General features: G+C 39.4%; 1 protein-coding gene across 4 annotated transcripts in view; it reads left to right on the top strand.

Annotated features, from left to right (window-relative positions):
- Nucleotides 1–17,407, top strand: part of UBE2T (ubiquitin conjugating enzyme E2 T) — a 370,592-nt gene extending 353,185 nt beyond the window's left edge. For all 4 annotated transcript variants that reach the window (XM_044076503.1, XM_044076500.1, XM_044076501.1 and 1 more), the window contains one exon: nt 17,162–17,407. In XM_044076503.1, the coding sequence (XP_043932438.1) occupies nt 17,162–17,284 (123 nt within the window). In that variant the 3' untranslated portion in view covers nt 17,285–17,407. The remainder of the gene's footprint in view (nt 1–17,161) is intronic.
- The last annotated feature ends 4,755 nt before the right edge of the window (nt 17,408–22,162 follow it).

Below are 22,162 nucleotides of genomic sequence, written 5' to 3'. Positions count from 1 at the left end.
AAGGGATAGTAGATTCGGTTATTGTTCTGTTAATTAAAATGGAGAATGGGTATGCTAGTTCTGCTGATGCTAGCTGCAGATATTCAGCTGGTAGTTGGTCAGCTGAAGGAGTGCATGGTTTTAGTTTTGAGAGTAACTTTTGTATATAGGTTGTGGAGACTGTACCGAATGTTAGAGTGGGGGTGTTATTTTGGGGGGAGGTGTTTTTAAGGGAAGTGTGGGGAGTCATGTTCTTTGCAAGACAGGTGACTGTTTCAGTGAAGAAGTTGTTGAATGTATTGGCTATTAAGTTGAGTGGGGTCTGTGCTAAGTTAGCTGGAGTAGGTGTTTTGGTATTTCCTGGATGGAGCAGTTTATTGATTCCTGACCAGAATTTTTTGGGGTTATGATTTTGATTTTCTTGATATTGAAGGTAATAATTATTTTTATCAAGATGGGTAAGTTTTGTTGTGGTATTTCTAAGGTGTTTGAAGTTTTGATGGTCAGTTGGGTTTTAGTTGTTCTCCATTTTGTCCATAGTTTATTCCTTAATAGCATTGTTTGCTTGGTTTCTTTAGAAAGCCAATGGGCAGCTTTGGATCCTGTTCTAATTAAGCGTGAGGGGGCGTGATACTCAAGAATTTGGAAGAATGTGTTGTTGAAATGGGCCACTGCTTCCTCCAATGGAAGGTGTTTTAGAGCTGACCAGTTACATTGTTTGAGTTCATTGAGGAAAATAGGAAGGTTAAAGATTTTTTTGTTACGTATAGTACGATAGATGGCCTGATTGAGATTGTTATTTGTTTGTTTAGTGATATAGGTGAGAAGGTGGTCGCTGATATTTTTAGGGAGTATTCCAGTTTTGTAAGAGGGGATTATTGTTGACCAATATCCAGTCTAAGATGGCTTGTTTGTTGGTAGATTTGTGAATCCTAGTTGGGGAGTTTGTTTGTTGAAAATTAAAGAGGTTGAGGTGATAGGTGGGTTTGGGCGATATGCAGGAATTCCAATCAATATTGAAGTCTCCTAAGAGTATGGTTTCCTGAGGAAAGCTACAGGAGAGCCAGCTGAGAATTTTTTCAAGGGTATCCAAGTTGTTGCCAGGAGGGATATAGGAAGATATTATATATATGGCTTTTATTTTATTTACTTGGAATTTGCTGCAGAGTATTTCAGCATTGGCAGGGGAGGGGAGGTAAGGGAGTCAATAGAGAGGACACCTATAGTTCAGATTTATAGAGTAAAGCAACTCCACCACCCTTTTTGTTTAGACGATCCCGCCTTAAAATGCTATAGCCAGGGGGAGTAATTTCGTTGTCTTTGGTACCTGGTTTAAACCAGGTTTCAGTGAGACAGAGAATATCAAATGAGTAGAGGTCAATTAAAGCATGGAGTTGTGTAATTTTATTGTTAATGCTACGAATATTTGGGTGTGCTATAGAAAGGGAGTTAGAAGAGAAAGGTGAACTCAAATTGTTAGTAGTTTGGTTTGAGAGGGTGTGGAGGAGGGAAGTATTTGGGCCAGGGTTGGGCCATTTTAAGCATGGAGAAGTTCTCAAAATTGGAAATGTGCACTTATTAAACCCATCTTTTTAAGATAAAAAAATAGGAAGACCCTAGGTTCATATGTTTTTACTAGGCTAACGGCCACAGGAGTCTTTTTAAGCCTAGCCATGTATCCCAAAAACTCTGGCAAGTTCTGGTACCCTTGAGAAGTGTAAGCAAGAGCTTGGGAGATGAAACATTTACAAGGAGGGGCCTGAGAGATGATCCATTTATAAGCTGCCTGTGTCCATTAGAGACATAGGTACCAAGCCAGGGGTGAATTTCCTGTTACCATCCAATTGTCGCTCTTGAATTGGATTAGGGGGCAACTCTGCTTCACGTGGATGGGGAGGCCTATACCAGAGATGGTGTAGTCTTAGGGATACATCCCTATCTTTCTAGCCGGCCCTGCTTATATCACAAGCAAGGTTACAGATAATTCTGGTGCTGTTTGTTTTGTGGATATGAGGGAGGTCCATCAAAGTGGGGTCTAACAATGTCCTGTATGCCAGGCATAGATTTCCTCTCAACAGCCTGTAGGAGACTGAATACAGTGATAGGTCCTTGAGGCAGTCTGCACAGGACATTTTACTTGTGCCTTGTAGTCGTTTAGTGAGTAACTTCTGTAGATGTTCCAGGTGTTGGATATGTCTGGTTAGTTGTATACCAAAGTGGGCACTGTACTCTGGGTCTGATGAATGCCAAATACAGTATAACAATAACTTCCTTGGACCTAAATGCCATACCTTTGTTTATAAGTTGCGCAACATAGAATGATTTCCTCACTACTGTAGACACGTGATGGTCAAAGGCTAGATTACTGTCTGTGTGTCCCCAAGTCCCTGAATACTGGGTCAGCTCTAAGGAGAGTGTTGTCAATATGATGGTTACCAGGGGTGGATGACTTCCCAAAAGATACCATTATGCATTTCTTGGCATTTAGGTTTTGTCCATGGCTCTGACACCAGTTGTTTGTGTGTTAGCCCTTCCTGGAGAACATTTGTGTCCGCATGGGATTCAGTGATGGCTCCTAACTTGCTTGCAGTCATCTGGAAATTAATTCAGCTGGAGACCATTGACATTGGCCTTGACTTCAGCGAAGTACATGCTGAAAAGGAGTAGTCCAAGGACCGATCCCTGAGGGACTGCACTGGCCTGTTTGTAGAGGTGAACTCACTTCCTGGGTCCTGTCTGTGAGCCAGTTGGCTATCCACTGGGTGACATACAGGTTTGTACCTAACTTCTTGAGATTGCCAGTAATGCCCAAGTGGGGTATTGTGTCAAATGCCATGGCCAGGTCAAATTAAGCAGTGTGAAGCCCTCCTCCATTGTTTTGGTGGCCTTCTAAGAGCAGTCCACTAGGTTGAGTCGGCATGCCTTGCCCTTGATGAAGCCAAATTGAGTTGGGTTCACTGTCTGGTGGTTTACTACATCATTGATCATTTCCATGGCTTTGTATACAAGACTAGTGAGACTTATGGATTTGTAGTTTCTAGAGTCTGTAGATGGCCCACCTTGGTGCAGAGGGATAACGTTTGCTATTCTCTATTCATGAGGCACAAAACCTGTTTGGAGGCTACAGTTAAATAGCAGTTCCAGAGGGCCTGATAGGTCATGTTTCATGCTATTTAGAATGCATCTTGGGATGTCTGAGCCCATTGATGCAGTGTTCTTGGTCTTAGAGATAGCATTAAGGACCTGCTTCCTTGTGATAGTAGGGGGGAGTTGTATTTGATGTTTCCTGAAGGAAGGTTGGGGGGGGGGTAAAGTTGGAGCTGAATTTGTCAGCCAATAGGTTTGCTATATCTTCTCGCTCACTGTAAATGGCTCCATTTACAGTGAGCTCTGTGCACAATTGTGTATTGCCTTTTGAGGTTGTGAACATGGCTAAAGAATGCCTTGTGGTTGTCCTTGGCCTGGGAGGCCAAATTTACCTCAAATTTGGCTTTGGTATAGTTCTCGTCCTCTGAAGAGTTTGTTTAGTTTGGGAGTGCTTTTATCCTGCTGGGTGCTGCACCTCCTAATTTTTGCCGTGCTTTCTTCCTTCTGCTATACAGCCTATTGATTTTAAAATTCCACCAGGTTGGCTTGCTTTTTGAGTTAGTTCTGTACTACTGTTGAGTACAGCTACCTCAGTGCAGCTATTAACATGCTTGTATAGGGTGTGTGTGAACAGTTCTGCATATGCAGCAGTTTTCTCAGGGTTTATGAGAGCTTGAAATTTTGCCAGGTTATAAAAGCAGGAAGTTGGCCTTAGAGTGATTCCTGAATATTGCAGGGTTAGCTGGGGTCCAGGTTTTATTTTTACTTCAAATGAGACCATTTTGTAGTCTGACTTTACCAGAGAAGACATTACACTAGGGGGGTGTGCAGCATTCTCCCATATTAGTGAGGACCAAATCCAATATGGTTGCACCCCTGGTTGGTGTATTGACAGTCTGATCCAGGGAGTATGTGTTTACAAAATCCAGTAATCTCTGTGCCTGTACGTTTGGTGTCGTATAGGATTCCCAGTTAATAGTGGAGTAATTAGTCATCCATGAATATGGTATTAGGTTGGATGGTGAGCGGCTCCGATAAGTTTAAATACGTGGTGTGGGTTAACTTGGTAATAGAGGAAGTGGTATTGGATTTTGCCTGTGGTGATTTGAGCATGGAGCAGCTGAAGTGCATTGTCCTGTTTGACCAGCCTTGAGATTTGTTTAGTTGTGATGTAAATCGAGATACCTCCACCTTTAGTCCCAGTCTGTGTAGTAGCTGGTCTAAATGTGTGGAAGGCATTATAACCTTGCACTGTTGGTGTGTTCTTCACTGTTTTAAACCATGTATCAGTGACCGCACAGATGTCGCCATTCTCTAGGGTGTAAAGAGCTTCTAGGAGTGGAGTTTTTTGTTTAGACTTCTAGCATTTAGTAGTAATACCTTTTTAGATTTTCTTGCTTTTGATTTGCAGTGTCAGAAGTACTTTCAGCTTGGCATTGCCTAAAAAAGCATTATGGGAGAAGACAATGTTGTTTTAGCTAATATTAGAAAGCCTAGAGGGGAGAGGTGCAAACCATCCCTGGCAAAGCAGAGTGGTCTGTTGACCATCTCATTCCATGCTGACAAATGTTGCACCCACTTTGAATGACACCAGAAACTAAGCCAATTATTTAAAGTCAGTCATCTTTTGTTCGTATTGTGGCATCATCCTTGGAGAAGGTAAAGTGCTGCTCAGTGCTAGGCTCATACCAGCCTGGGACACATTCCGAGAATTCCATGAAGCCTGTCTTCATATAGTCTAGTGAGGTACATCTCTGGTCATTTACACCCGCATGGACTATGACGGAGTCATACTGGTACTGAGTGTGTGTGTAATGCGGCAGATCATAGCCCCTGATATGCAACCGACCATGCCTTTCTCCTTACTCAGCCTGGTGAGAGACATCAGTGTGTCTCACAATGGAGTCTCCATTGACCATAATGTTGGATTGTGTGGTGCCTTGCCTTATGGGCTTAGAAGTAGAGGCTCCATGATATGTGGCTGTATGTGCTGATGTGGGTGTTTTGCATGTGGGGCTGCTGAGGATATTTGTTTATATATACTTCATCTAGGAGGTCTGGGGTTTAGGAAGGTTACATTTAAGTGCCTCAGCATATGTGGGTCTATGTGTGCTTTGAATTGTGTGTGATTTGGTGCAGTGTGTGTACTGACAATATTATTGACATTAGGAGTACTTTATGTGCAAGCTTTGCCTCTAGTGATATTGTGTAAGTACATCTTTCACATACCATATCAGTTTGAGAATTAAGTGGCTGTCAGTAAACATAAGGCAATTTTTACATTGCCTTAGGATGCCCGTGTCCACCAAGCTGGTAACTGAGATAGTGGGAAAGTTCATATCCATGGCAACAAACCCTATTTTATTGATTAGACAGTTTTGTGAGAATATAAAGCAATGTTAGCAGTATCTGGTTTGCAACTTTGGGGTTAGTGCTTGTCACTTCAGACTAGTTCTGTGTGCAGCTACATAATTGGTGAAATTTCAGTCGTGCTTTTACAGGAAAAATGTCACTCAAGATGTTTGTCTATACAAGGTACTTTCAAACACTTGAGGGGAAACTAATAGACCCTGAATATTTAAATATTCAGGATTTAGGCAGATGTTTTGAAGTTAAAAACAAGTCAAGCAGTACTTGTGGATAACAAAGAATTAGCTCGGTAAGAACGATTAAAAGAGGGGAGCTGCTTGAATGTCTACTGCCTGGCTACTACTAGTGCTGGTCTCACCACAGCTTCACTCTGCTGTGATGCAATGCTCCTTTTCTCTCACCAGAAGCAAAACATTTGCACCAATCCCAAGATGAGAGGCAGGCCACAGCCTTTTTGGTTATCCACAGTCTTGTCCCAGATGATGCAAGGTTGGATAGGCATGTTGTAGCCTTTTCGTGGCAGATGCCTTTAATAGCAACCAGACAAATTAAAGTCAAGCACAGATACTCACTGGTCAACCAGAAACCGTCAGAAATCCATGCACTCTGCTCTGCTCTTTCTCTCATCAGGAGCAGAATATAAGCACAAATTCCAAGCCATCACCTATTAAGCAGTTATTAGGCTTTCCGGTGATCGGCAGTCTCCAGGAAATTTCCCTGTGCTCCTTCTCTCACCAAGAGAAAACAGAAGCACTAATGCCAAGATGACTACTGAGAGGCAGAATGTTGGGCCACCAATAATTGGTGGCGTTGCAGAGTTTAATGGCAAGATGGAAAAAATGGGTTAATAACCCAAGTACTGCATTTATGCACTAAGCTGTTGAATATGAAAGAGAAGGTAACTTGAGCTTTAGCTGCATAAGTGGAGTGCCACTAATTTTAAAACCGCAAGATAGATTGAAAGGGGGTGGGTACTTTGTATTTTGGCTCTATGGAATACAGTGGATGGCCAATAAATTTAAATAGTTTAAGAGGAGTGATTTCATAAAATAAGTTTGTTACTCGCAATAGCCATTGAAAGGGGAGAGAGAAGGAGATGCATGGTTAAAGTAACAAGGGGCAGGCAACTAGAAAAACATTTAAGTTTAAGAACACAACACCAGGGTGGGAAAAAAAATCATGCGACTCATAAGAGATGATGTTGTGGTCTCTTTCCTTGTTTTTAATATGCAGTTAAAAGCAGCACACAAGTAAAATAATGTAGGAAACTATTCACAATATACAAAATAGAAGAAGGCAATAAAGTAGTACAAAATGCAAGAAAACTAACTTCTCTCACAGCAAGTTGTGGCAGAGTGAGTGAGCTTTTCCAGTAAAGCTATGAAATGCTTTATTTTACCCCTTAAACAGAAGGTTTAGTTCCTAGACCAACCCTCAGTTCCAAGGTAATTAACCTTAATTGACCTGTTTTAATTTGTGTGACTCTCAAGATACACAGCTGTGGTCTGTTTCTTAGTTTTAATATGCAGTTAAAAGAACAGAAGTAAAACAGAGTGAAAGAAAACAAATTACAATATACAAAATAGAAGAAGGCAGTAAAGTAATATGAAATACAAGAAAGCAAAAAAAAATACTAACCTTTCCCTTTAAGCGAGTTGTGGCAGAGTCTGGGAGAGCTTTTCCAGTAAAGTCTTTTAAAAACATACCAGTTATTTACTTGCAACTCTTATGGGTTAATAGGTTTGTACTAGACTAACTGCACTTGTGAATTATTTTAAACCTAGCCAGTTACCCCAGTTGAGAATTAAACTCTGCACCTTATGTTTGTAAAGTAACCTTAACCAGTATGCCAACCCCCATATACACCGGGTCTATATTATATCCTCGAACGCTTAAAAAAGCGAACGCTGATTGATCGAACTTATTTTCGAGAAACTGCAAAATATCGAAGCAGCAGAAACTCGAATTTTTTTCTAGTGAAAGAATTTGGTTGTCCGTTTCTGTTGCTTCGGTATTTTCAATGTTATGGTGGAAAGTTACCAGTCGGATTCAGGTAAGTGTGCGATTGTGTGGATATGAGTGTTAGGGTGATTTAGGTGAGTTAGGGTTGGGGCTCGGGTTAGGTATGTGTGCGATTGAGTGGACATGAGGGTTAGGGCGGATTTAAGTGAGTTAGGGTTAGGGAGTGGGTGAGGTGAGTGTGCGATAGTGACGGACCTTAGGGTCAGGGTTTGGGTTAAGGTAAGTGGGTAGTTAGTGGTGTGGCATAGTTTAGTGTAGGGTTAGGTATTGGATTTTAGGTGTATGTGTGTGGATTTCTGTTTGTTTGGTGTGCTTGTGTTGTGTATGTGTTTTGGATTCCCCCCCCCCCCCCAGACAAAAATCACTGATCTGACAGTTCGAGATTGTAAGCTTTCGCTAGCTTTCGCTTAAATTAGGTTGATCAATCAGCGTTCGCTTTTTTAAGCGTTCGATGATATAATATAGACCCTATACACCAGGGGTCCGAATGGAGCGATGAAAAGTCAGCAAGCAAAGGAGAATAATAGTGCTGAAATTGAAAGACTTAGTGAGTGCCTTCGCAAGGTGAACCCTGTTTTTACAAAATCTCACCAAGGCAACACTGATATAGAGACTGTATTTATATAGCATATATCATGGGCAGAAGTAGGGCAAAAATTAAGAGATAGCTGGGTGCACAAGACCCAGGATAAAAAAGTGGCCAATCCTGGTAGGCATATTGGTGCCAGGACTGGAGAAAATGACCTTGTAGAATCTTCAAAATACGGGCATTCCTACAATGGGGCCAGGCACAGGATGCCCCCCCACCCCCGTTGTAGAAAGTAGCAGTCCACAAAAATCACAAAAACTGAGCCAAAGAAGAACCATAAAGATGATGGATATGGTTCTTATTGAAGATAAGAAACTATGTATTGTTACTATTATGCAAAAAGCCCAGAATTTCCAGACACAAGATGTTCAAAACGATTAAGACCGAAATTAGAGGAAAGGAAAATACTTCCACAAAAAAAACTGTCACGCTTCAAATGAAAATTTGCATTCATTAATGCAACAGATTTGTGATACAGTATATAGATCAAGAAACCTTGATCTGTTTGGAAAAAGGCATCTGAGGAAGAACAACAAAATAGAGATATTTGAAAAGTATAAAGCAATATGGACATGGGAAAGAGAGATGTGATATGGTGCAATATTTGTGCAAAGGAGAGCCAAATTAATCAATATAAAGAAGGCGGCCCAAAAGATATTCGAAGATTAATACAGGCAAAGGCATCTGGATATGAAAAATTTCACAATAAAAAATATTGCAAAGTTGGAATGTAGAAAAGAAGATTAGTAAAGCAGACTTTAAAAAAATAGAAGTTGAAGTTATGGAGTGCCTGCGAAGTGAAGTATTCATTGTAGAAGGTCTAACACAGATTACATCACAGCATGCATGATGCAGTGAGTCCCCAAAGTAAGGTGAAACTGCAAGATCATGAGACATCTGAAGAAATATGGACATGGGAAAGAAAAACTTGTTACTATGGTGTAATGTTTATGCAAAGGAAAAAAAACAAAACTAACCAATACAAAAAGAGCAGCATTAAAGATATTTGAAGAGAAATACAGGCAAAGGAATCCAGACATGAAAAACTTTACAATACAAAAAATAAGACTGAGGAAAAGTAGAAAAGGAGATTAGTAATGGAGAAGTTAAAGAAACCAAAACTGAGGTTCTGGAGTACCTGCAAAGTGAAGTATTCAGTGTAGAAAATTGAAAGCACCACAAACAGGCTAGAACAATGGATATCCAAATTAAGAGGAAACCAGTGGAACAGGAAGCAGTTGGTCAGGTTGCATATCCAATATTTTGGAGCCTTCCACAGGAAACCAGTATAAACGTTCACTTGAAGCTAGACAGCAAGGGAAGGAACAGGAAACTGTGGACACTCTCTGATGCAGTCAATGTTGAGGAGTGATAGGCCAGTGAGTTCCCATATGACAGAGCAATGGATGGCACAGGATGAAATTGAAGCGAAGGTGCCACAGGAAGATGCTATAGAACTTTCTGGAGAATACCTTCAGGAAATGGAATACAAGAGATGTGCCCTCAGTTTAGAAGAAAATGAGGTAAGAAAAGAGTTGCCTGATTTTTAATAGACCTGGATAGATATATTAAGATCAGTGAGAGAAATAGACTGCAGAAGGTCAATAAAACCCAAAAAGTCAGACGTCTGATAAAACAAATGAATGCAGTAATTACAACTGTCCATAGAGATCCATGTTTCTGTTTTTCTCTTTTACTCTTTTAGTATTACTCATGCTTACCATTGTATCATTATGTACATTTGCTTGCTATTGTCTTTTTAATGTAAATGTTTGCTTATTGCCTGTATTTTGGAGCTTTTCTCCCCGGGCCTCTACTGAAAATGGATATATGTCCAGCTAGACTAGCCCGGTCAACAAATGTAAAATAAATAAAATAAATAAAACAGGATATATTACTCTGCTGCTAAATTAATAACTAAAGTTCTACCACAAGAGCACAGGGTCGTGAGGGAAAGGTAGGGGAGGAATCAAATAACCATCATGGAAGTATCGAATAGAGAGCACTAAAGCAATTAAGACGAGAAGTGTCACTGCTAGAAGACTATAGAAGAACTAATAGATCAACAAAAATACTAAGAAAGATGGATGTGATAAAAGCAATGTGCAGTATTAGAACAGACCAGGATCCATCATGCACTATTGCAAATAAACTAAAAATTTCAGCAGAGGCATAAAAACTTAGTTGCACAGATAAATATAAAGGAAAAGAACAAAATAAGCAATTTATTGATGACCAAAAAAAAGTTTTATAGAGAATTGGGAAACAAGGTAAAAGGAATGAAAAGACTGCCAAAAAAAGAGGAAATAGATACATTTTGGAGAAGTATCTATGAAGATCCTGTGGAACATAATCCTGTGGAACATAAAGATGCTAAATGGATAGAAGTAAAAGAAAAAAATAAGAAGTTTAAAGGTGCAGGATATGAAATGGTATGAAGCAACAGCCAGCAAGATTGAAACAAAGTTAAGAAAAGTCTCTAATTGGAAAACTCCAAGCCCAGATGCAGTACCTAACTTTTGGTTAAAAGTGTTAACATCTTTGCGCGAAGATTTAGCCATGAGTAAGAACTATTTATATGCGCACCTTGAACAGACACCAGCCTGGCTAACAGGCAAAACAATGCTCCTACTTAAGTGAACTTGCAAGCTACTCTAAAAAATTATAGACCAGTAACTTGCCTTCCAACGACGTATACATGGCAATTGATGCCGACAGAATTTATAGTCATTTTAGAAGAAAACTCAACTCCATTATGGCAGTAGAACAAAAGGGCAATAAACTCCTATGGAACAAAGGATCATACTGGAACTGTAAAAAGGGGAAGAATTTAAGTATGGTATGGTATGGACTGACTGTAAAAAGGCATTTGATAGTATCCCATATTCATGGATAAGAGTGCTTTAAAATGTAGAAGACACACCCTATACTGATCAACTACATTGTAGTGACCATGAAACAGTGGCAGACCACTTTGCAATTGAGCCAAAGGACAGATTATCCCTGGGATAAAAATTTAAAGGAGGATCTTCCAGGGTGACTGTCACCATTGCTATTCTGCCTTGCCATTAATCCATTAAGCTGTTTACTTAACAGCTTAGGCCATGGTTAGTTTGGCTCCTAGAAAACAAGTGTGTAAAGACTTCTCATCCTTCTCTTTATTGATTTAAAACTGTGTATAGCTCATCAGATGAGGAACCGAAAGCACAGCTGCAGGTTGTCAAAACTTTTTCAGATAAGAATGTCGTTTGGTCTTGATAAATGTGCAAAAACAACCTTTAAAGCAGGAAAATTGCAGTGCCAGGAAACATCAGTTTGGGACAAGAATATGATATAAAAGAACTTGAGCAAGAGGGAGTGCATTTGGAAATTGATGAAGGCTCAACAATAAAACATGAACAAATGTGAATAAAACCTAGTAAGGAATACTTAGAAGACTTAAATTAATCCTGAAAACAGCGTTGACATCGATGAACAAAATCCAAGCTATAAACCAATTTGCGCTTCCTGTCCTAATGATTGGCCCCAAAATGTATTGGATAGATTAGATAGGAAAACAAGAAGGATGCTTCATGCTCACCAAATCATTTATAGAAATCAGTGTATACCAGGATTATATATTCCCTGTTCCGAAGGAGGGATGGGCCTCCTTGAAATTGATTACATGTATAGATCTGCAATAGTGAGACTCCACACATCTGCTGACCGCACAAGACCCAAACATAGTGAAAGTTTTGAAATATGAGGAGAGTAAATCTAAATCTAAGATGACTTATCTGCTTAATCTAGCAGAAGCATATTGACGTCAAGCAGGAATGGAAATCAAACCAGAAGTAGATAAAAAATCAGGCAGCAACTGAATGTGCCAAAAAAAAAAAAACCCCAAAAGACTATAAGGTGAAGGACCAGTTGAGAAGACAAGAAATGTAGAAAAAGCATAAATATAGTTGCAAGTATAAACGTCTGGAAGAACCTCATGTTGATCAGGAATGGTTAAGGAGAGGTGAATTTAAACCAAAAGATGAAAGGTTAATATTGACAGGGGGCTATGTACACGCTGGTTTACAAAGTCCATTGAACATGTGGGAGAAAGACAAATGTAGGTTTTGTAAAACCGAATGGGAAATGGTCACAAACCTCGTTGCTGGCTGTGACATACTATGGTAGGACTGTATACTGAAAGGCATAATAATGTGGCAAGACTGTTGCACTGGGGATTGTGCAAACATTATGGTGTTGAAGTGGCTTAAAACACTGGAGAAATTAGCCACAAAGGATCATAGAAAATTATGCAGTTTATATCACATGGGATCACACATTACCAACAGTTCAAAATATTAATGCTAGAAAACCAGATGTGGTCCAAGAAAAGAAGACAAAATGCTAAACACAGTGACTACAGTGTCTTGCGTACAGCGAGACAGTCATAAAATATCAGGATCTGCAGGCAGAAATTAGAGCAATGTGGAAGAAATGAGTCTTGTAAAAAAAGAATCTGCAATTTTATCTAGATATGTTACCAATCAATGCAACCCCGTACGAATTGCAGGAGTCATTACTGGGCACATTGCGGGTGCTGCTGAACAGACACCAGCCTGGCTAACAGGCAAAACAATGCTCCTACTTAAGTGAACTTGCAAGCTACTCTAAAAAATTATAGACCAGTAACTTGCCTTCCAACGACGTATACATGGCAATTGATGCCGACAGAATTTATAGTCATTTTAGAAGAAAACTCAACTCCATTATGGCAGTAGAACAAAAGGGCAATAAACTCCTATGGAACAAAGGATCATACTGGAACTGTAAAAAGGGGAAGAATTTAAGTATGGTATGGTATGGACTGACTGTAAAAAGGCATTTGATAGTATCCCATATTCATGGATAAGAGTGCTTTAAAAATGTAGAAGACACACCCTATACTGATCAACTACATTGTAGTGACCATGAAACAGTGGCAGACCACTTTGCAATTGAGCCAAAGGACAGATTATCCCTGGGATAAAAATTTAAAGGAGGATCTTCCAGGGTGACTGTCACCATTGCTATTCTGCCTTGCCATTAATCCATTAAGCTGTTTACTTAACAGCTTAGGCCATGGTTAGTTTGGCTCCTAGAAAACAAGTGTGTAAAGACTTCTCATCCTTCTCTTTATTGATTTAAAACTGTGTATAGCTCATCAGATGAGGAACCGAAAGCACAGCTGCAGGTTGTCAAAACTTTTTCAGATAAGAATGTCGTTTGGTCTTGATAAATGTGCAAAAACAACCTTTAAAGCAGGAAAATTGCAGTGCCAGGAAACATCAGTTTGGGACAAGAATATGATATAAAAGAACTTGAGCAAGAGGGAGTGCATTTGGAAATTGATGAAGGCTCAACAATAAAACATGAACAAATGTGAATAAAACCTAGTAAGGAATACTTAGAAGACTTAAATTAATCCTGAAAACAGCGTTGACATCGATGAACAAAATCCAAGCTATAAACCAATTTGCGCTTCCTGTCCTAATGATTGGCCCCAAAATGTATTGGATAGATTAGATAGGAAAACAAGAAGGATGCTTCATGCTCACCAAATCATTTATAGAAATCAGTGTATACCAGGATTATATATTCCTGTTCCGAAGGAGGGATGGGCCTCCTTGAAATTGATTACATGTATAGATCTGCAATAGTGAGACTCCACACATCTGCTGACCGCACAAGACCCAAACATAGTGAAAGTTTTGAAATATGAGGAGAGTAAATCTAAATCTAAGATGACTTATCTGCTTAATCTAGCAGAAGCATATTGACGTCAAGCAGGAATGGAAATCAAACCAGAAGTAGATAAAAAATCAGGCAGCAACTGAATGTGCCAAAAAAAAACCCCAAAAGACTATAAGGTGAAGGACCAGTTGAGAAGACAAGAAATGTAGAAAAAGCATAAATATAGTTGCAAGTATAAACGTCTGGAAGAACCTCATGTTGATCAGGAATGGTTAAGGAGAGGTGAATTTAAACCAAAAGATGAAAGGTTAATATTGACAGGGGGCTATGTACACGCTGGTTTACAAAGTCCATTGAACATGTGGGAGAAAGACAAATGTAGGTTTTGTAAAACCGAATGGGAAATGGTCACAAACCTCGTTGCTGGCTGTGACATACTATGGTAGGACTGTATACTGAAAGGCATAATAATGTGGCAAGACTGTTGCACTGGGGATTGTGCAAACATTATGGTGTTGAAGTGGCTTAAAAACACTGGAGAAATTAGCCACAAAGGATCATAGAAAATTATGCAGTTTATATCACATGGGATCACACATTACCAACAGTTCAAAATATTAATGCTAGAAAACCAGATGTGGTCCAAGAAAAGAAGACAAAATGCTAAACACAGTGACTACAGTGTCTTGCGTACAGCGAGACAGTCATAAAATATCAGGATCTGCAGGCAGAAATTAGAGCAATGTGGAAGAAATGAGTCTTGTAAAAAAAGAATCTGCAATTTTATCTAGATATGTTACCAATCAATGCAACCCCGTACGAATTGCAGGAGTCATTACTGGGCACATTGCGGGTGCTGCAAAGAGCACTTTTGGCTGACATCAATGATTGATGCAATACTAATTTCTTGAACTTTAATCGTACTTTGACTTAGGAATGTGGTCCTTTCCCATCATGGTATTAGAAACCCAAAATATTTGGAGAAATTAAAGGCAGAAACCAGTAAGTCTGGTTTGTTGAGGAAAGATAAAGGAAAAGGTTATTTTGGTTAAATTGTCAAAACTGGAAAAGTTAATGCTTGAAAGCATATATCAGCATGTATATGTTGGAAATATGCCTACAGCTACATTTAATATAATTTTCTATAATAACAGCTGTGAATGAAAGTGTTGTGATGTAATTTTGTAGTCCTGTCTTCAGTCTGATAGACTAGTATATAAATTATAATCAATAAATTAGAACTAGATATTCATGTAATCTTACGATGGATAGCTGCATTGCTTACAAAAAGAAATGGCAAATATCATGCAACTGGGCAGGTGAAGTTAGTTGCGTCTTGGACCCATAGCCGTTTAGATTGCATCTTTCTTGCATTTTTCATCTGAGGTGCTCTGTAGTTTGTATGCAGATTAATTGAAGATGGAAAAACTGATTGCATATGTTACTATTAGTCAAGCTGTAATCAGGTAGACACAGAAGAATAATATGCCAAGAAAGACAGAAAACCAATCGTATGATATTTGTGAGCTTTAGACTGAATGAGGGAATAAAACAGCCCACAGTGATGGAAATTGTGGATTCATTTGTGGAACTGGTTGTATGGATAGAGCCATCTCTGAATATTTTCTAATCATGGCAGCCAGTTGGAAAGTGATATTTCTACGACTATAGCCTGTATAAAAATTATAAACTGTGGGAAATCGAAAATAATGAATTAATTGCAAGCTACATTGGACACAAGCTAGAATGCATGGCATGATAATATGGAAACTTTATCAAAGATACAGTGAGTAAATTGAGGAAAGTACAGCAGAAATATACCAGAAGTATCTGTGGATGTGGTGTTACTTGTATTAATAAAAATCTGAACTTCTCTTGCTATACAAGAGGTGATCTTCAGGTATGTAGGGCATTCAGGTATGTAGGGCATTTAGAGACAGTTACCTCTGGGAATGTTTGGGATTGTCAAATGGTGGTAGAAGAGAAGCATCAGACAAAACTGTAGGTGATTATATAGGAATGAGAGATGTGTTAATTTGTTGTCAGGGAGTATCCAATACCTGGAATAGACTACCAGATTATATTAAAGGAGGCATTAGTTTAGATATTTTTTAAGAACAGCTCAAGCACTTTGTGCAGAGATGACTGTTTGTATTTGCATATACTGGCAGGTTAGAAGTGCATTATTGTCTGTGTCTGAAATATTTGTATATAGGTACTTCTGCCTAAGGTACTCAAACTGTGTCTGGAAACTTGTTCTTTTTTTCCCCCAAAAATACTTTCTGGCCCACTGTGTGCTGTCAGTATTTTATTGTGGTTTAGGTCTTTCCAGTTAACCAGTGTACTCAAACTATGCAGAGAGCAGGCTCAGTGCTACGCCCATTGCACTGACTATATATGCCACATGCTCAGTGCTACACCCATTGCACCGACTATGTATGCCACATGTGCAGTGCTACGCCCATTGCACTATGTATGCCACATGCGCAGTGCTACGCCCATTGCACTATGTATGCCACATGCGCAGTGCTACGCCCATTGCACTGACTATGTATGCCACATGCGCAGTGCTACGCCCATTGCACTGACTATGTATACCACATGCGCAGTGCTACGCCCATTGCACTATGTATGCCACATGCGCAGTGCTACGCCCATTGCACTGACTATGTATGCCACATACGCAGTGCTACGCCCATTGCACTATGTATGCCACATGCACAGTGCTACGCCCATTGCACTGACTGCATGAAGATCATGTTCAGTGCTGACATAATTTCTCTGTGTATGGGGTGAACTAAAGTTTCTGCTCTTGCACTATGTATGGAGCCTGCTCAGTTATACTCCCGTTGCACTTTTAAAATCTACTCCATTTTTCACATGCATGCTTACATTTATTATTGGTACTGTTTTTTATTACTGTAAGTGTACACTTTAGAACCACACATGGCCTCAAACTTTATGCAGTGATCACCCTAATGCAGGTTTAGAGATGCATTGTTATGCAGGGAGATCAGCCACTATTTTGAAAAACTGCATTGGTAGTGCTATAATTTTGCTATAAATAAGTAGAAGCCAAGTATTGGCACATGATGCTTACACCTGGAGGCCTACTGTTGTGGAGTGTGGTGTCATACAGCTACGGAAATGTGTTGCTATTTGCACCAGTTTTTTTAGGAATGACTAATTTGCCTTTGATAATTAGGCAAGCAGGTTTGCATTTCTTTTAAAGTTATTAGGATGCATACATAACCTTTGGTAGCTTTGCTTGCAGGCAAAATCTTAAATGAATTCATGTCATTAACTGTAGAATACATCATAAGGATACCATTCAACAAGATCAAGGGAATAACAGTAGTTGATATGTTTTCTCAAGTTTCTTACTGTTTATTTTCTCTTCTTAAGGGTCTGGATGATCAGAATGCTGATGGCATTTCTGCAGAAGCAGCTTCCTCAGATGACATGTCTGGTTCTAGAAAACGGCAAACCAGCGACAGCTGTAATAGCACTAAAAGAGTGTGTCTGTAATCCTCATTGCCTGATATGATTGTATATACACTGTTTTTTTGTTCATGTATCTTATGTATTTTTTGTGAATATTTTGTAGGAACACAGTGATGTTTATTTGCAGCTATTAAATTGTATAAGCCATTTTTGTACCTGTTTTTCAGAGTTTTGTTTATAGTGAGGACATTATCGTGTGGCTATTGGTTAAATTTGTGGGGCCTTTGATAGGTTAACCTACATTTCTTGAAGTTTTGACCAACTACTCTGTGGTGAATTTACTGGAATCTGATGATTTATTGGAATCCTTAACTTTTCTCTCTGATGTTGAAAGTTGTTTCCTCACTACAACATGAAATGTTCTTTGTAAGTCATTATATATTTGCTGCATTATTTATTCACATTGTTTAGGTTGAAATTTATTTGCTAGGTATGTTATTGTGCCTTGACAGATTTTCAGGGGAAAGCTAAAGGCCTCGTGTGTTTAAAATACAAAAGTACTAGTAGAAAAATGATAACTTCATTAGGATACAAACAGTTAAAAAAATATATATATATACTGCCTTAGAGAACCCAGAAATGGCATGGAATATTTACAAGATGTCATATGCTGTGAGTAAGCAGCATGTGGATGGCAATTGAGCTCATGTACAAACTTTGATAGTATGGCTGGAACTCAGTCCTCCAATTTGTCTAGCCAAGAAGTTCCATGAGGTGGTTCCCGGCTCTGGCATAGAGAAAGTTATGAATAAAACCAAAGCAATCTGAGATCAGTTAGCGGTCTGAGTGATGGAAGAGCCAAGAAGGGAAGGGTGGGAATGCGCTATTATACTGTCGCGCCCATCATGAGGAAAAGAGATGGTGGTCTTAGTCTGGTGCAAGCAGAGGCATTCATGTTCACACTGACCATAGGACCTGGAGATGTGGGCTTGGCAGTCTGTAAACAGTGATGGTAACTTTTAGGTGGTATGTGCGGGCATGTATGCAAATGCCAAGTTGAGAGTGTAGCACACCCCCTCAGTGACATGGATGCCAGTTTTAGCCATGAGTCTGAGGCTGTACCATTCACAAGAAAACCCCAGTTGCTGTGTGCTCAATGGCTTACACAATTTATTGTGACATACGGGCAAAGACTGATGGATAGCAAAGCCTGATGGTCAAGCAGTGGGGAGAAATAAATTTAATAAGATGGGTGCAGCATGGGAGATGCTGTGCACCCAGCTTTTTATATGGGAATGTGAGAGGGGGTATGAAGAAGAGTCATGGGAGTATACATATTCTGGGGGGGTGGGCAAGTGAGGAGGTTACAGTAAGAAGAGCATCTGGCTGGAGTAGGAGACTATCCAATCGGTTATGGTAAAAAAGTCAAAGTTGTTACAAATTGACACAGAGTGGTATCAGGAGCTGCTCCCAAAATATATATTTTAGTCGTGTTATACACTGATCTGAGTTCCTCTCTTTAACTTAGATTAAGCAGAATGCACCATCTGGTAAAAGGGGGTAACTGCTTTGGCAATTGTACTTGTAAAAGTGTGACTGAGGAAGCCTTTGATATGATTCCATACTTTCATACAACAAAAGAGCTCAAAAATAAGACCACAATGATGGAATTTTAATAAAGAAGTTTAGTGATGAACTAGACATTTAAATGATATACCATCTGCGAAGGAAAGGATTTGGTGTGGAAACTGACACAGGCAGTACTGCAGCATGATGAACTCATGGGTTGAACTACACTGATTCTGGATGGTTTAAAGTGGTTTATTTTCTTGGTCCACAAGTACTGCAGTTTGTGTAACAGACTTGCCTATCAATATCAAAATCTAGTGCAATTGAAACAGATTCAACTGCTGCAGTAGCTGGAAGAGATGGTGTTAGGTATTTGTCATGTGTCCTTTTCATTTTAGTGACCGTCGAACTTGCATTAGGCTCTTGTTCAAAGAAGCACTACTTGGCTTCAAAATAATGCATTTCCTTTATCTAAAAGACATGCTGTAGGTGGATTGGACTCTCTAAATTGGCCCTAGGTATGAGTGTGTGTGTGCGCCTTCTGTGGAAGGTTGGGTAGTACCGGGCTGGCAACTTTACACAGTAAAACTCCACTGGAAATCATGAGCGGACAGGTGATCCACTGTGGCGACCGCTAACCGGGAAAAGCCAAAAGAAGAGGAAAAGACTTGTGTGGTGTGTTCAGTACCCTACAGGGCAGAGTGTCTGGGGCCACGACACTGGGATGCATGTTACGTACTCAGCTCAAAGAAGTATCAAGCTGCCGAATAAGCTACTCCTGACCATTTTTGTCTACTAACAAAACATCAGTAGAGTAAAATGCAGTGGAATGACCTGAAGAGGTTCTGTAAAAAAGCGATTCAAAATATTTGACAAGTATGGAAATCAGCTGAAGAAATTTTATATAATCAGAAAAGGTCACTAAAATGGGCACGATCTGTGGAGATTCCCTAGTAAAGCAGAAATTGGGAACGGGGAAAATTGTGTGAAAACTTGTAACAGAGAGACTGAAAAGTGGCAAAAGTAAAGCTTTTTTTTACCAGAACTTTAGAACTGATGGATTGAGATTTTGAATGTTTTTTTCTCTGATTCTGCTTTGAAGAAAAATAATTCAATTTTCATTGCGTACTACTTGAAGAAAATAAGTCTGTGGATTTAAAAGCTGTAATTAGGTGTTCAGAACATTGTTCAAATGCAGTGAGTTGTGGACCCAAGAAGGCAAAGTGTGTGAAATAGTTAAGAGCCTGGGCACATGCTAGCCTTGCCACAGTAAGTATTGGATGTGTTGTATGGAAATATTATACCCATTAGCATAATCATATTAAAAATAAGAAGAGTAAAACCGGGTACCCTATCTTTGACCTACAAAACATTATACATTGTTCAGTTTTTTTTGTAACACAAAAGCATAGATGGTGTCAGCAAATGATGGATACTAGACCCACCCAGTGTATCAATTTCCTGCTTAACGAAGCTATAAATGTTGTTTGTGTGGCAACGGACCCTTTCTTCTGAGTTCACATAAGAATTACTTTGCTTCATAACTTCTTGAATTGTATTGATAATTACTCTTTCAGAAAGATTATTTATTCCTCATAATTCCTCTGTCATCTATGCTACATCTTCAGTTTGTGTTCTCCTGTAATCCTGTATTTCTCTTTTTTTTTTTTTTAAGTTGCCAGCATAGACTAAATTGATTTTGTTATGGTACTTGTAGAGTTTGTACCATATTCCCCATCTGCCTCCTATCTGTACGACTGTATATATTAAGCTCTACTATTTTTCTTAATATTGCTTGCCATGCAGCACATGCATGAAATTGTCTGACCTCCTAGCAGTTTTTCTTTGCCTTCACAAAGCTAAGGCTTCTAGTACTGCAGACAATGCTGTAGTCTGCTTTGTACAATTGTTGTAGTGTTTCCTCATTACCTGTTGAGTTGAGGTTCTTCTCTCCACTGATCTAAGCCTTCTTAGGTGTGCATGGTCTTGGCATCTTGAATACTGTAGATGGAAACCTTTTTAGTAGTCTTATCCAGTCACCTTCCCATATTACTTGCCTCATGGCAGGTCAAGAGAAAATGGATTCTAAGTTCGTGTAAAAGCTGTAGTGCCCATGTGCCCACTTTTTCTACCCTATTTTTGCCATTGTATAAACTGCAGGTGCAACTTAATAGTATATCCCCCGTCCTTGTAAGAATGTTTGGCTCCTACATTATTGAATTCAGTGACTCATTTATAGGCTACTTCAATCATTTACCACCCTTTTTGTGAAATAATACTTTGCCATTACTTTACCATATCTCCCTTGTGCGTCCCATTCCCATATTGTGCCCCCTTGTTCGCATGTCTACTTGGATTCTGTGGATTCCTTTGAGGTACCTGAACTGCTGTTATGTTCCTGACCCTTGATTTCTTTTCTTGAAATGATATCTGTAAAGCATATTTAGCCATTTAGTATGTTTCTGACAGACCAGGAACCATCTTTGTCCTTGTCAGAATAAACCTTCTGTATGTTATCTATGTCATTATGCAGATGAGGTCTCCAGAATGGTAACCATTTGAAATGTCAGAACTCTTTGAGTCTGAATGGAAGAAAAAACGGACTTGCATATACTAATTATGAGATTCCATTTCTTGGAATATTCCCTTTCCTCAGTGGTATGGCAATCTCTGAGTTGGTATATATACATACAGGGTTTGTGGGGGGCTTCCCCCCCACCATGGGGAGGCGCAGGGGGGCTTGTCTCCTTGCAAAAAGAAGCTTTAAGGAAAGGAGTGATTTTTGAGATTTGCTCTTCTCTGGATCCAGTCTTTTGGGATTTTTGACGCACTGCATTTCTAGTGCAGACATTTCAATAGGGAGCCCTCCAGAACTGCCCACAGTACTTTAAGACTAGTCTTACTAGTTAAATATAAAATGGAATTAAAATGCTTTACTTTCTGCTAGTGATGCTTCTTCCTAGTTGTTCATTTACCTTCCTTAGTGGCTTCTCGCAGTGTTTATTTACCTTTCTTTATGCTGTTAGACATGACCACCTGAGATCTTTTCCCTTTATTACTGCTTCTACTGCACTTACATTAAAGCATACATTTATTTCTTGGATTGTTGCTTCTCATGTGCATTTTTTTTTCTAAATTGAAATTGAGCTTTGGTGTTTTAACTATTCTTCCTCCTTTATCAAGTCTTCCAAGGTATCTAGCATGTCATTTACACTGATGCTGAAAAGGGTTTGCTCCAGTATTTGGCTATCCGGTCCTCACCTGCTGCTTGCCCTTTCATGCATTTACTATTTATTACCTTCACTACCATACAGAGTCTAGCTAATGTTTTACCCAGGTTACTATGCTAGGGGTGCACTTCTACCCTTTTCGTCTAATCTTTTTGCTAACCAT

This window comes from Protopterus annectens, chromosome 7.part0, assembly GCF_019279795.1.
Source record: "Protopterus annectens isolate FY-2018-M chromosome 7.part0, PAN1.0, whole genome shotgun sequence".
Lineage (NCBI taxonomy): Eukaryota > Metazoa > Chordata > Ceratodontiformes > Protopteridae > Protopterus > Protopterus annectens.
This window is presented reverse-complemented; position numbering and strand designations above follow the sequence as displayed.